This window comes from Paralichthys olivaceus, chromosome 19 (assembly GCF_024713975.1).
Source record: "Paralichthys olivaceus isolate ysfri-2021 chromosome 19, ASM2471397v2, whole genome shotgun sequence".
In the NCBI taxonomy this organism is placed as follows: domain Eukaryota; kingdom Metazoa; phylum Chordata; class Actinopteri; order Pleuronectiformes; family Paralichthyidae; genus Paralichthys; species Paralichthys olivaceus.
The window spans coordinates 19718787-19732515 of NC_091111.1; the positions used below are offsets into that span (position 1 = coordinate 19718787).

At 43.7% G+C, this 13729-nt stretch overlaps 1 protein-coding gene across 3 annotated transcripts in view; it reads right to left on the minus strand.

Moving 5' to 3' along the window:
* Window positions 1-13729, minus strand: part of col12a1b (collagen, type XII, alpha 1b) — an 83967-nt gene extending 70238 nt beyond the window's left edge. For 2 of the 3 annotated variants that reach the window (XM_069515391.1, XM_069515390.1), the window contains exons 1-10: window positions 13406-13729; window positions 12632-12761; window positions 9500-9616; window positions 8176-8319; window positions 6768-6821; window positions 5477-5740; window positions 4864-5028; window positions 3445-3618; window positions 3063-3353; window positions 1819-2421 (exon numbers count right to left, since the gene is read on the minus strand). In XM_069515391.1, coding sequence (XP_069371492.1) covers window positions 1819-2421; window positions 3063-3353; window positions 3445-3618; window positions 4864-5028; window positions 5477-5740; window positions 6768-6821; window positions 8176-8319; window positions 9500-9616; window positions 12632-12725 — 1906 coding nt within the window. In that variant the 5' untranslated portion in view covers window positions 12726-12761; window positions 13406-13729. The remainder of the gene's footprint in view (window positions 1-1818; window positions 2422-3062; window positions 3354-3444; window positions 3619-4863; window positions 5029-5476; window positions 5741-6767; window positions 6822-8175; window positions 8320-9499; window positions 9617-12631; window positions 12762-13405) is intronic. The other variant, XM_069515392.1, reaches the window with a different exon arrangement.

Below are 13729 nucleotides of genomic sequence, written 5' to 3' on the forward strand. Positions count from 1 at the left end.
TCATTCTCTGAAGACTGCAACTTATCTTTCAGTTTAGTTTTCATGTGATGAACTAACTATTGCAAAGAGTCCTGAATGTTGTTCTCCTCAGTCTCTCTCTGGTCAGACAGTGAAGAGTAACGGCAGGTGAATGCAGATCAGAAGGTGAAGTTAAACTCCGAACTGTCATATAATGATGAATTGGACTCAGTCTTTTAGAAATGGACAGTAACAAGTGAGTAAACCGGTTGTGGTGCCCCCTCCGGCACCTGGTGCCCTAACGCAGCGTGTGATGAGCGTGGTGGGAGCGACGGCCCTGGCTCTATCATTTAAAACCCATCAGGAGGGCAGCTGCTGAGAAACGCCCTCTGCGGCAGCTCGAGTTGTGACTGAGCAGCTCGTTCAGGCTCCTGTACACTTCTCTGTGTTGACATAAGTCATTATTATATAAGGATTATATAATCAGCAATCAAAGCCGGTGTGAGTCACATTCCACGCTGGCAGAGCTGGAGGTTCCATTTGGCAAAGTAAGAGACAGAGATTGAACTTAAGCTTTTGTGAGTAACTTTTCTTGCTTGTTCTAACTTGACTTGCAGATGTTCTGGGGTGGCTAATAATTAAGACACAAAGAATGCTTTTCAGTGTCGAGATTCGTCCACAGAAAGGTGACGGACGACACTCCCGACAGCCCCTGATTGTCCTGGTGTGGTAATAACTGAGTCATCTGGTGCTCAGACCAGGTTTAAACAAATGCAAACTGCACCCCTCCATCTGACCCAGTTCCGATGTTTCCACTTGCAGGAACTCTCCCTGCCCTTGAAGTATCAAAAGGTGGACATGTGTTGAACACATTGAGGTAGAGGAGGGTTCGGCCGAGAAGACATCTTGTGTGACATGTTTGTACTCGTCTGCATTGTGCTCCTCAGTGAAGGGAGGTAGAGTTACATCTGAGCGCTGCTGTAATTAATTGATAAAATGTTGTTTTGAACACAACAAATGTTCCTCATCATAAACTAGACAGGTAGTTTTACAAGCTCACATTAAAACACGTATGTTTTCCATTTAATCTGCTGAACCCGTGGAGCCTCTTGATTGTTTGATGACATCATGTTGAGCAGACTGGAGACAAATGAAACAACTAAGAACGTATTTCTAAGTTTTTTGAAATGAATAAAGAATTAACAATCAACAACCTAAAAGAAATCCGCTGATTGTCCATTGCTCCACTGTTGGTACATTTCAAAAACAATGAAGAAATGAAGAAACAAGCGAAAGCAATGGTTGTAAATGCAGCATTCTTTATGTCTCCAGGCTGTCATCATTCTCCAGATTCATCCAAAGTACGTAAGTGAATCTTCTGCACTTCACTGACTCTTGAAACATGAAGTACGTGATGTACAGTGAGCCACTTCTAGATGAAACTAAGATCCACATCTTCAATACAAGCCAAAGCACACTGTGTGTGAGTCAAACCAGCAACGGATCCTGAAAATCCAAGAGTCAACTTTTGAGAATCAGAAGCGACTTCATAACACACATCTATATCCATGGGTTGAACCAACAACCTGATGATCACCAGCCCACCTCTCTCAGCCAAATACAACAGCAGAGGTGGCAGCAGAGGAACGACAGCTTCTACACATCTAGAAACAGACCTGACTGAAAGTGACGGATAAATCCCACCTCTGCTGCTGAAGCTAAGATCCAACTTCAGAAAGAGGAAAAAGAACCACAACTCATATTTTAGTTACCATCAGAATAAATGTTGAAATGAACAGAACTTTGTTCAACCAACAGTTCGCTGTCATCAGCATAGAGGAGTAAAGCCATCTTACTTACGTCTCTGTAAGATAGTGCGGAGTTCTTGCTCGATCCTCAGGCAGATGGACTGCGTCAGCTCTTTGGAAATTCTCTGGAAGGCATCAAAGTCCTCCACAGTGTACACGTGGGTCTCCGCAGGCGTATTGGCGATGGCCTCCAGCTCACTTCGTACCGCATCCTTAACGCCCACTGCGAAGATCTCCACGTCAGAATTCCTCAGGTTCGTGGCCGGCTCCCGGAAGGCGTCGGACGACTTCCCGTCAGTGATGAGGATGGTAACGCGAGGAACGTTGGAACGCGCCCCCCTGTTGGTCAGGAAGATCTTCTCCCTCACGTAGGTCATGGCCCTGCCGGTGTTGGTGGAGCCGCCTCTGTAAGGGAAGGTCCTCACTGCCTTGACCACAGCAGCCAGGTCGTGGTGAGTGTTCAGGTGGAACTCGGTGTGAGGGTCCCTGCTATACTGGACCAAGCTGATCTGAACCTTATTGGGCCCGATGTCGAAGGTGTTCACCAGCACCTCGAGGAAAGCTCTCACTTTAGCAAAGTTGGCCAGACCGATGCTGTAGGAGCCGTCAACCAGGAGGACGACGTCGGCTTGGACATCCATACCCAGAGAACATTCTACCAAGGAAAAGTAAAAAGTACTTTATGCTTCAGTGAAAATACTTTGATCACTCGTTCTTTTCATTCTGTGCGGGACTTGTTTATTGGCGAATTACAGACGTGTGGGAAAGATCTCCATGTTTACAAAGAGTCTTTGGACAGTTGCCTTTTCACACATGCAGCACACAAGCAGACATTGTCCACGTGAGACGCTTTCACACCCACTTGAAATACTCAGCTTAGATAAGACGAGCGGTGGCGCCCGGGTAGAACATGAGGGAGGAATTATAGAGACATCAACAACACGCCCACTCGCTGTGAATTCTCTGGACAACAATCGGCTCTTTTCACACATGGATGCAACTGGACATTACGCAGCTGTTATACTGGGGAGCTGGCAAGAGATGTCGCTTCAATTAATTTGGACATTTGAATGTACTTATAGCTCCTCTGGGTAAAGTTTGGAAAAGTTCAGGTTTTCATGGAACTAAGCTCAATGACTTTTCAACAAAGAAAAGTAAAAGTTGCTTTGTACAAAGACTTTAGTTCAGGGCTCCCTGACCTCTTGTGCTTTTGCCCAGTTGACCAGTAGTTAATCTATGTATTCGTGAGTCTTCATGTTGGGAGTTGACCTGATGGAAAATTGTAAAACCACTCACCCACTGACAGTTTAATTGGCTCTGTCTTCTGCATGAGGACGACAGGTTCACTGGGCGTCAGTCCCTTCAGAGCGAACAGGCTGATCTGGTACTCTGTTTCTGGAGAAAGGTCTCTGACCACCACCGACGCCTGGGATGGGCCCACGTACAGCTCCTGCCTCTTTCTGCCAGTCATCATGGGGATCATCTGCACCTTGTATCCTGAAACATCCCCGATGGAGGCATCCCAGGTCACACGTACGGACTTCGAGGCCACCTCCAGGACTTGGAGGTTAGAGGCCGGCTCAACCACTGCAAAATAACATCAGAATTATAGGATGTCCACTCTGTCTGTTTTTAAGACAGAGACATGGTACAGAAGTATTTGACCACCACATCTCACCTTCTTCTCCGCTGACCAGTGAGCTGAGTTGCTCGTCGACCGCGGCGCAGATCTGCATAATGAGCTTTTTCTGCACATTCTTGATCACATCGAAGTTGGCGACATTGTAGACGTGACTTCTGTGAGGCGTGGAGGCCATCAGCTTCATCTCAGCTTCATCGGCCTGCCCAATGCCTAACGCAGACCGAGAGGAACACAACATCACACTTTATGATAGCTCGTGAAAATGGGGGAAATGTTCTTTATGTGCTGTTGTGATTGTCATTGTTTTCACATTTTGAGCTCTGAGGCGACAACACTGAATTCATCGCCATGCTTGTAAAGTCAGTGAGGATTACTTTGTAATCAGTATTTGCTCCAGCTCCGTAAATACTGGAAGAAATAATTGGTCTATAAAAAACGTGAAGTGCAACATTGGTTTTCCACATTAGCGGATTCAGAGTTCTGGAGCTGGATTCATCCCCAATCAACAAAATCACCTCGACTCAGGGTGGAAAGTGTGACAACGTGAGCAGTAAATACTCAAGTGGAGAAACTCTGTTTCAGGACTGGGGGTGACACACAAAATAAAGTTTATTCAAAGTTCAGCTGTGAACTCTCTAACTTGGTACTTTACTCGAGTGGTTCCATTTTTTAAGCTTTCTTCTTTTCCGCTCCTGCATCCGAGAGGCAAATCCAGCACTTTAGTCTCATTTATCTGACACATAAAGGTTTGACATCAGATCATATTGTTCATGACGTATTATCTCAAGGAACTTTACATGGCGAGGTCGAGACCTCAGAAATGAGCGTGCCATATAAATAAATCTGAGTGGAAATTGAATGTAAGATTTTACATATAAGTGAAACGTTTTCCAGTGTGATGTGGATACTTTTACTGAAACAGAGGATCTGAATATTTCCTTCAGGACTTTAAGGATTTAAGTTTTCTTTGACAGTGTGTTTTGTGTAAACACCATCACACTCGTCCCATTAAAAACCTTTTAAAGTCTGGATCAGCTCCAGGAAATGATCGGAGGTTGTGTTTGGTTTTTTTTTTCTTTAAGTGGAAATTACCAGTGCTTCTTCGGCTTCTCCTGCAAAACCTAGGAACATATTTAATGTCTCGAAAAGCTATTTTCAATCAGTGACCCATTTTCAGCGACTGTACAGATGAGCTGTTATTAGTTTAACACCATAGCAACAGCCCACTCCTGCTTCTCCATCCTCAGTTCATGGAAAGTCTGACACTGAACCTTGAGCATAAACATACATAAAACCTGCTATCACTCGCTTGTAACGTTAATGATGCAGGAATTTAACCTTGTTCCATTATTATGTCATCACAGGTTGTTTTTGTTACTAACAACAGTTAAAAGCATTAAATAAAGATGGAAAATATAAGATGTGGAATGCAATAAACTCGTTCTGGCTCCATACCGAGGACAAAGATCTCCACCCCACTGCTCCTGAGCTGCTTGGCGTAACTCTCCACTGCATCCTCAGATTTGCCATCTGTGATGATGACCAGCACTTTGGGAAAATTCAGCCTGGCGCCGGCCGCCTCCGAGAAAGTGTTTGTCAGGATGAAGTTGAGGGCATCGCCTGATTCAACAAGACAGAGAGGTTTTAATACACGGGAACAATGCAGAGCCAGAGGGTGTTATCACCTCTTTATTATAATCACCACGCAGTGAGAAGATTTATGAGAGAGGTCATTATGTTTGCTACCAATAAAAATGAAGTGTATTATTTTTGTATTGATTTAAAACGTTCATGGGGTGAGTTTGAACATGCTTCAATAAAGTACAAGAAGTTTCAAGTTTTTTATTAACGTAGGAAGTAGTAATCAAAATAATGATTATCATTTAAGATAATTTCAATCTTATTATTTCGTATTGAGAAAAATGTATGATTCATTAGCACACACACACAATTATATATATATATTTAATTTAAGATTACTTTTAATAATCCATTCTAAAAAATAAATCATTTGATACTTAACTAGAGTGAATAGATAATAGTGTTAAGAACATGAATGACAGTGTACCCGTCATGGTGTCTCCTCCCTTGTACGGCAGCGAGCTGACGGCCTGCAGCAGCGCCGCCCGTGTCAGGTATCTGTTCAGGTTGAACTCAGTTCTGGCGTCGCTGCCAAACTGCACCACACCAACACGGGACTTGTCCTGTCCGATCTGAAAGGCTCCGGCCGCCGCCGAGATGAAGTTGCGGATGTATTTGAAGTTCGGTCGGCCCACGCTCCAGGAGCCGTCCACCAAAAACACAAGATCAGCGATGGCACTCACAGAGCATTCTGGGAAAAAGTATAAAATAAAAGTCAAAGATAAAAGAACAGACAGGAAAAGTAAAGACATGTCGGTCACTGGTTAACCATCATTGGTCTGGACCATCAGATCCATTCCCAAAAACTTTGGCATAGAAGGAAACAACTGGTGATTCAAAGTTGGGAGTTGTGTTTTGTATTTCGTAGAAGAAATTCACTAGATTCTATCTGAGAATTTATGGCACTTTTATTTGCCAAATATTAAATATCAAATATTAATGAAAATGTAAACACCAAACACAAATATTGTTGAAATAATTATTTAACTAAGACAATTACTAGAAGCATAGTAGCGGAGTGGAAAAGTTGTTCTGGACAAGTTGTTGGAAAAGACGGAACATGTTCAGAGTTGATTGTTTAATTTCATGGAAGCTCTGTTTTACTCAAGATGAACGTCTGAACAGTTTTCCAAATGATCCCGTTGAGTGTAAAACTCTTTAATCATCAATTCAGAATCTTTAAACAAGTAGAAGTAGATGGCGCTCTGCTCTGCACTGCTTTCTGGGAGTTTCTTCTGACTTTTCTCCCATGAAAAGAAGGAAAATTCAGCACAAGCTCGTCATCCTGTGCAGAACGGAGCCAGGGCGGCAGCAGCAGCGCTCTTGTAAATCAGCATCTGTAATGGTTTCCACTTCCCTCAGCACTTCAGGGCTGGGCTTCTCTCCGCTCGCTCCCCCAGCTACAGCAGCAGCTCCCGCCCCACCCACGACCTCCCCCAGTGAGCGTGAGCAGCTTCCTTCACACTGGCATAATTGGCCGGCAGGGGACCAAAGCGATGACCGAATACTAAGATTTATGGGGCCTAATTTTGATTATTGCTGTACAATGGGTGTTGTGTGGTTGGAGCCTCCCTTTGCTGCTGAGCTCAGGCTAATGGACGCCGCCCAGCAGCGAAGGAGAAAGAACAAGAAGTGGAAAAGTGGAGGAGGTACCAGGGAGTGAAAACCTTTGTCATATTAAGGTTTAAGATAAATGAAGGGATGGATCAATGACTTACTGACTGATTCTGAAGGGTCTGGCATCCTGGACGGACCTCTGCCACCGGACTGAACTGAAAGACAATAAAACATGTAAAAATTAGAGACAAGCAGAAACCCCTTAATGCTCATGTAACGTCACATTATGAACCATTTTCTGTCAGGAACTGTCTCGGTTTCTCTTCAACACTTCTCAACTTGGACCAAACCTCGTCTTTTGTTTGTTTGTTTCCAATGCTTGACATTTTTTCTCCGCAGCGTCTCCTCCTCACAGAGCGACCCATCAGTTTCACCGAGCAGAACGAGTTCCCACACGGTGAAAGTGATGGGTTGACGTCTGCAACGTTTGACAGATTTCCAGGGAATCTCAGAGGGTTTGTCAGATCGTCAGCGCCCAGGCCAGAAAGACGTCCCCATCAAAGTGCTGCCATAGTATTACTGAAGATTAGACTCACTGCTGGAAATCTGGATCACAGCTCATCAAGTGCTAGACCTCAAATTGAAGCACACAGGTGTCTTAACCTGCTGCAACTGTTCGTGACTTTCTTTGTTTCATCTGTCTTCTGTCTTAACCTGTCTTCTGTGTAATAACAAAACATATTTCTGTCATGTTGTCTTGTTATTATTTGAATTTCATGCCCTCGGTGATGAAGCTAAGAATATCTCCACCAGGAGCATTTCATAACTTTTCTGGAGACGTTACAGTCGTCATAGTTTAAAGACTTCTCATCTGTGTTGGCATAAAATCATAATTTTTCCTTAAAAAATCTAAAATAAGTCTTACGGTTACTTTAGATTAGATTAAATTTTACTGCTCGAGTCTAAAACAATGGGGTTTTTTTGTCCACACACAGTTTCAGACCACAGGAAACACTTCACAGCTGGATTTTGTTTTTCATGACTGGCTCCCTGCCGCAGAATTACTGAAATCTGTCTCGTCAGGCTTCCAGTCGACAGCTTGCAAACTCTGGCATTGTTAAAAAACTGGCTTAAGCTATTTTCACAGGGGCTTTGGTAAAACTGTTGTTTACAGCTGTTTCTAAGTGACACAACAATCCTAAATCTTACAACCAACCCCAAAAAATCTGCTTTCAAAAGTGGGATTTTGAACATCCACAGTTCAAAAGTTGCAGAACAGTCACTCGTGACTTCTTAATGTGAACCCTGTGGTGATCTGCTTTCTCAGCCTAATGATTATTTGAATAAATACAATAATTTCTCATCCTGAAGTTCAATATAAAACCAAAATAAAGAAGCGTCCAGAGGTTGGACTCAGCGACAGAGGAAACATCTCTATGTTCAGACTTTTATTCGATCTATAGATGTTCCTCTTATTTCCTCACTGGAGGTTTCAGGTGTCTGGGTTTCGGACTGAAGTAGATGTTTGGTGCCGAACACAAACACAGACCGACGCTCACGGTGACTCACGTGTGATCTGGCCGGAGATGGGCAGACTCTCCTCCGATCCGGCGTACGATGATATCGTTACAACATACCCCACATCTGGACTCAGGTTTGAGATGGACGTCTTAGTCGCAGATGCAGGCAGCGTAAATTCTTTTGTTGGTTCTTCTGCAAGAATGCACAAAGTCAGAGGGAAGCCATTAGGAAAATATTGCATTACTTCATTTCTCCAAGAGTCAGAACAGGGCATCAGACGAACCTCATTCAGACTGTTGACCCGAGGACTGGAAGATCCGCGTAAACACACGACGGTTTGATTTAATCTAATGAAAACTTTCCGCATTACTATGAATTACTACAAAACACATGGTTTTAACCCTTAAATACCTTCAAACCTTCCATGAAGTCAAATTATTATTTACCTCAAATGACACAACTTGAAATGCTCAGCGTTGTTGAATGGATTCATAGATGTGTGGATTAAAAGATTCATATTCACAAAGTCTCTATAATATATATCAATAAATCTGAATTATGTTGTGGTTTGAAAGTAAAGTAGATTCACAAATAGTGAAAAATTAAGGGTTTTGAGACTGAGTCAGTAACTAGTACAATTATCTAACTCAAGCTAACGTCAGTACTAGTTAGTGAACTAGTTAGGTTTACTAACCCTACACTTGGTAGTTGTTGAATTATCCACAAGCTAACAATGATACTGTTGGTTAGCTAGTTAGGTTAACTCACTGCACGAAGCAGATACAGCTGCTCGCTATCGGATAAGTGTCAGTTCTGTCAGTTAGCTAGCATGATAAATTAACAATTTATAGGTACTGACTTAAAAATGAGAGCTAAGTGCTGCTAGTGAGCTAGTTTGGTTAAATAACTGTACACAGCAGTTACAACTAGTCACTGAATCAAAGCATGCACGCTAACGTCAGGTCTATGAGTCAGCTAGCCAGGTTAGCTAACTTTACTCAGTTACACGTGGTGGTTATCGAATCAGAACTTGAACGCTGAAACCTGATGTTTATGAACTAATCATGGAAACAAACTTTATGAAGTTAAAGTAAAATATTTAAGCTAGCAGAAAACGTTGGTATTTAGGCCGAGCGTGAAAGAGTTCTGCGATACAGATAATTATTAAAGCTCAGTCACTCCTCCATGTTGGTGGACGGCAGCACATCTGACGATTACTTGAATCGAAGCATAACGTTTTTCAGCAGCGAGCCCAGACACAGGCGAGTGTGCAGGAGTCTGCAGGTAATTGCAGGGAGTGTTGATGAGCTGCACGACAGCTGAGCTGTTCCGGCTCTGCAGGACGCAACTCGCAGGTTTAACGAGCACCCACCTGTTTCTGAGGTCACTTGTATTCTGTAGCCCTGTATCCTGGACCTGGGTCTGCTCCAGATCATCTGCACCGTGTTCTCGTTTAAAATCTTAAACCTCAAATCTGAGGGAGGGTCGACTGTGAAGAGAAGACATCCCCACAGTTACTCCTGCAGCTTCACACTCTGCATGTACGCAAATGAAAGAAGGATTTTTCCCAACAGTCAACACTTCAGGGTGAAGTTCGACAAGTTCACTGTTGGAGGAAACCACACGACATTCTACAGATGTTAGGGAAGCCATTTTGGACACGTGAAAAATGACTTCCGTTTGAGTTTGCGCGGTCAGAGTCGACCACAGTGAACAACTCAAGACAACAAACACAACAACGTTAGATCCTACAACAGGACACAATCACAAACAGGGCGGGAAGATACAAACTTTGAGCTGTAAATACTGGTGAATACCACTGGATTCTAAACACTATTCAGATGTGCAGTAGTTTTAAAAACTCAAATGAATCCGCTTTGGGAGTAAAAAGTCAAAGTACACTTTTTATTTTCAGATTCAAAAGTGACCAGTTGTATAAACACTGGATGAATGATTAAATTTTTTAATGACTTCATGGGAGTTTCTCAAAAATGGGATTGAAACCAGACTCGTTCAGACGGATGGTTTTAAAATAACAAAGTGAACTTGAAGTATTTGTCTAGAAAACGTGGCTCTCTGACTGTCGCAGTGGTAGATTTTTTTTTTTTTTACATTTTGAGAATCGGCCTCTTGTTGAGAATGTCAAAGTTTCCCACCCTGTCGACAAAGTGAAACATGGACTGGTCGGCGTCCAGCGGACCGTCCATGACCTCAATCCAACTCATTACGTTGAATTGACGAACAAACACAAACCACACAAATCTGCTAAAGTCTCCAGTATATTGATTATACAATGGATGAAGAGCCGAGTGACCGCCGTCATCGTCTCCATTGCAAACCTCATAAAAGAATACACGTGTCGGTTAAAACACGTGTACATCTTTTCCTGTTTACCAATAAGTTGCACCAGAGGTTCCTAAACTGATTTAGCTCCAGATCCACGATTGAATCATCACTGAAACAACCCAGCTGAAACAGTGAAGCTTCAGATTCCAGGATCTGGGCCGTAGTTTACAGAACCTCTGGTTCTTGTGATGGAAACCAACAAACAGGTCAAAGTTGAATCGTGATCCCTGACGTGGAAGATCATGCACGTGTACATTAAAAGTTGTTTTTAACAACTTGGAGTAACGGACAAAAAGTTTCCATGTACACAAGGGACCAGACATGATTTCTGTATAAATATTTTAAAATGATATTCTTCAGGTTGGGGTGGAACTAAATATTAAAGACTAATAAAAATAACACAGAGCATGAACATGGAAATCTAGCTTGCTGCAACGCAACGGTTATTTTTAATGCTCCTTTATTGGCTACACGGGATAAAATAACTTTTAATATAATATACTAATAAAAACACTTCCATTCCCACAAACTGGCTTGCTCTACATGTATATGATGGTTGTTATCAGAGTCAGAGCGCCCTCCTCTGGTCTCGATGTGCTAGACTTTTCTTTAAACCACATACATTTTTTAACATGGCGAAACTGAATCATTAAACTTGAGCAAACACGTTAATCTTTTCATGCTGGAGGAACGTTATCGTTATCATCGATTCATACTGACGACGCACAGAACGGAGCTAAACTTACTAAATCAAACAGAACGTAAATCACATCACAGTCGATTCTAGCTGGAGTTTGAAGATTGGGACTCTAGATCACCACCAACCAGAGTGAGTGAAGAATATCACTGTAAAATATTGTCGTGAAGCCCAGACTCTGGGTCAAGGCTTGACTGAGAAGGGTGACAGGACGTCAAAAGTGTAGGAACCACCAACCTGGTGAATCATATCAAGGCCGCGGCTGCTGCTTCAGTTTCCGAGCCAAAACTACCTCAAAGAAAAAACCTCCAGATCTTAATCCAGAGGAAAACGCCCACGCACACTATTCAGACTTTGTTTGAACTTCTCGTCTTCGGCTCTAAAGTTTTTATTCGTCATTGTTCGCCTCACACCGTTTAGAGTCGAGCTCTTCCTGCTCCGAGGGTTTTCCTCTTCGAGGTGTTCGAGGCTTCAGCTCCGGCCCCGACATGTTTAACTACACACGGTATAGAATATATACGACACCGTTACAATGCTGATGTGGCCCCTGGAGAGGAGGAGGGGGCCCCTGCTGGGACATTAAAGTGTGTGTGGAGGGGGGGGGGTCACAGGAGGTTAGAAACTCTCCTGGAGGGACGAGGAGTTTTTACTACACTGACACTTTTTAAAACTTTATTCTGAGAGAAAATCCAGAGGCACCGTGGAGCAGATCCTCTCCCGTCGTAACCTCTGGAAAATAATGTGAAACTCATATTTTATCTTTCCATCAGGAGAAAAGAAGGAGGGAGGAAACTTGGCCTGGTGCCATCTGGGTTTCTGTCTCTCTTTTGAAACTTGGAGTTTCTACAGTGAGACAGGCGGGCTTCTGAACAAGGGCGCCTCCTGGTGTCAGAAAGCTCGAACTACATGTCTGAGGATCAGGGACATTTACAGTATGTCTGGCTCTACAGGGTCACATGGTACACAGCAGCAGCTCGATGACTTGAGACATGTTGTGAACTGAAGAATCATTTTCAACATGTTATGACTCAGAGATTCTTAAAGCAGCATTTAACTTTACATCTGTTTTTTCATCGTCGTGGTGTCTGACTTGCTTTCGTGCTGTTTGTAAAACAAATGTCAGTGGTTTGGACAAAAAGCTCAAATCCATCAATTCAAACCAGACACGTGCAGCCGAGACGAAGAGATCCTGAGAACTGCTGCTGGAAACTGGAAGGAATCAAACGTTAGAGGCTGAAAAGACAAATACCTGTTAAGACAAATCAATTCACCAACACACACGTTTGCTTTTGCATTTGTGATTTCTTTATTCAGACTAGATGTGCAGCTGCACTTTGCAGACAGAGAGAAGAGGAGAGAGGAGCTGAGGAGAGAGGAGCTGAGGAGAGAGGAGCTGAGGAGAGAGGAGCTGAGGTGAGATGTGTTGGATCGTATGGTGAGGAAGAGGAGGATGAGCTTTACCTGTGTCCTGGGCCTGGGAGGAGGAGGAGGAGGACAGCAGCAGCAGCAGCAGCGCCGGGAGGGCAGCCACCGCCAGAGACAACCTGCTCTTCATCTTCAGCTCCTCTGGCTCAGCAGCGCATGAATGAGGCTGCGAGAGGAACGAAGGAGGCGGTTAGAGCTTCAGTGTGAGCACCGGCACGAGCACCGGCACGAGCACCGGGGATTCACGGTGACTTCACGCAGAGCCGGAGGGGAACCCCGGGGCTCCTTCACTAATCTACCGTCACACGGAACCAGAACACGAAGCTTTCAATGCGGGATTTAAAAAAAAGACATAGTTCCACAATACTGGAAAAGGTACAACATTATAGATTTCACATGTATGAAACAAATCCACAACTTCACAACCAACAACCAATAATCTGTGTCAACTTAATGGAAACGGGACAAAGCAGCTGCTTCTCTCTGCTTTATCAAAGCATGAATGACACTGACAGTGGTCCGATCCAGAATCTACTGCTTCAGCTGAAGACATTCACCCGCTTCAGCTGAGACAAAGTCTTTCCACAGCTCAGGATGAACCAGCATCAACCTCTGGCCCCGTGCGCAATTACGCAGCGCAAAGCAAGAAATAGTCCACACGTTTCTGGGAATATTCCGAATAAAATGGGCTTGAAACCGAGATAATTGAGATAATTAACACAAGAGAAACTATTCCTCTAATTAATTAAATTCACTTTATGCGCCTGGAGCTCAAATGATTAAAACTGCAGAAAACCATGCATCACTGACCTAGAGAGGAGACTGGAGGAATTCTTTGGTTTGGTTTTAAAAAACGAGGATGAGAAAGGATTAAATCTCTGTTGCAGACCCCAGGCCAGAGGACAGGAGCGGGAGGTGGTCTGGTGCTGAAGTCAGGCAGCTCTGTGGGGTGTTGGTGCCCAGACGCGTCGGTGAGCCTCTTTCCAAGTGGGAAGCTCCGTCCACACAATCTGCTTCTTAACAGGGGGGCTGCTCCCAGCTCGGGCCCCGCCGCCAGCTCTTACGACACACAGCTAAAAAAAATGATGTGTAACCACCTCTGGAGGAGCAGGGAGACACACACACACACACACA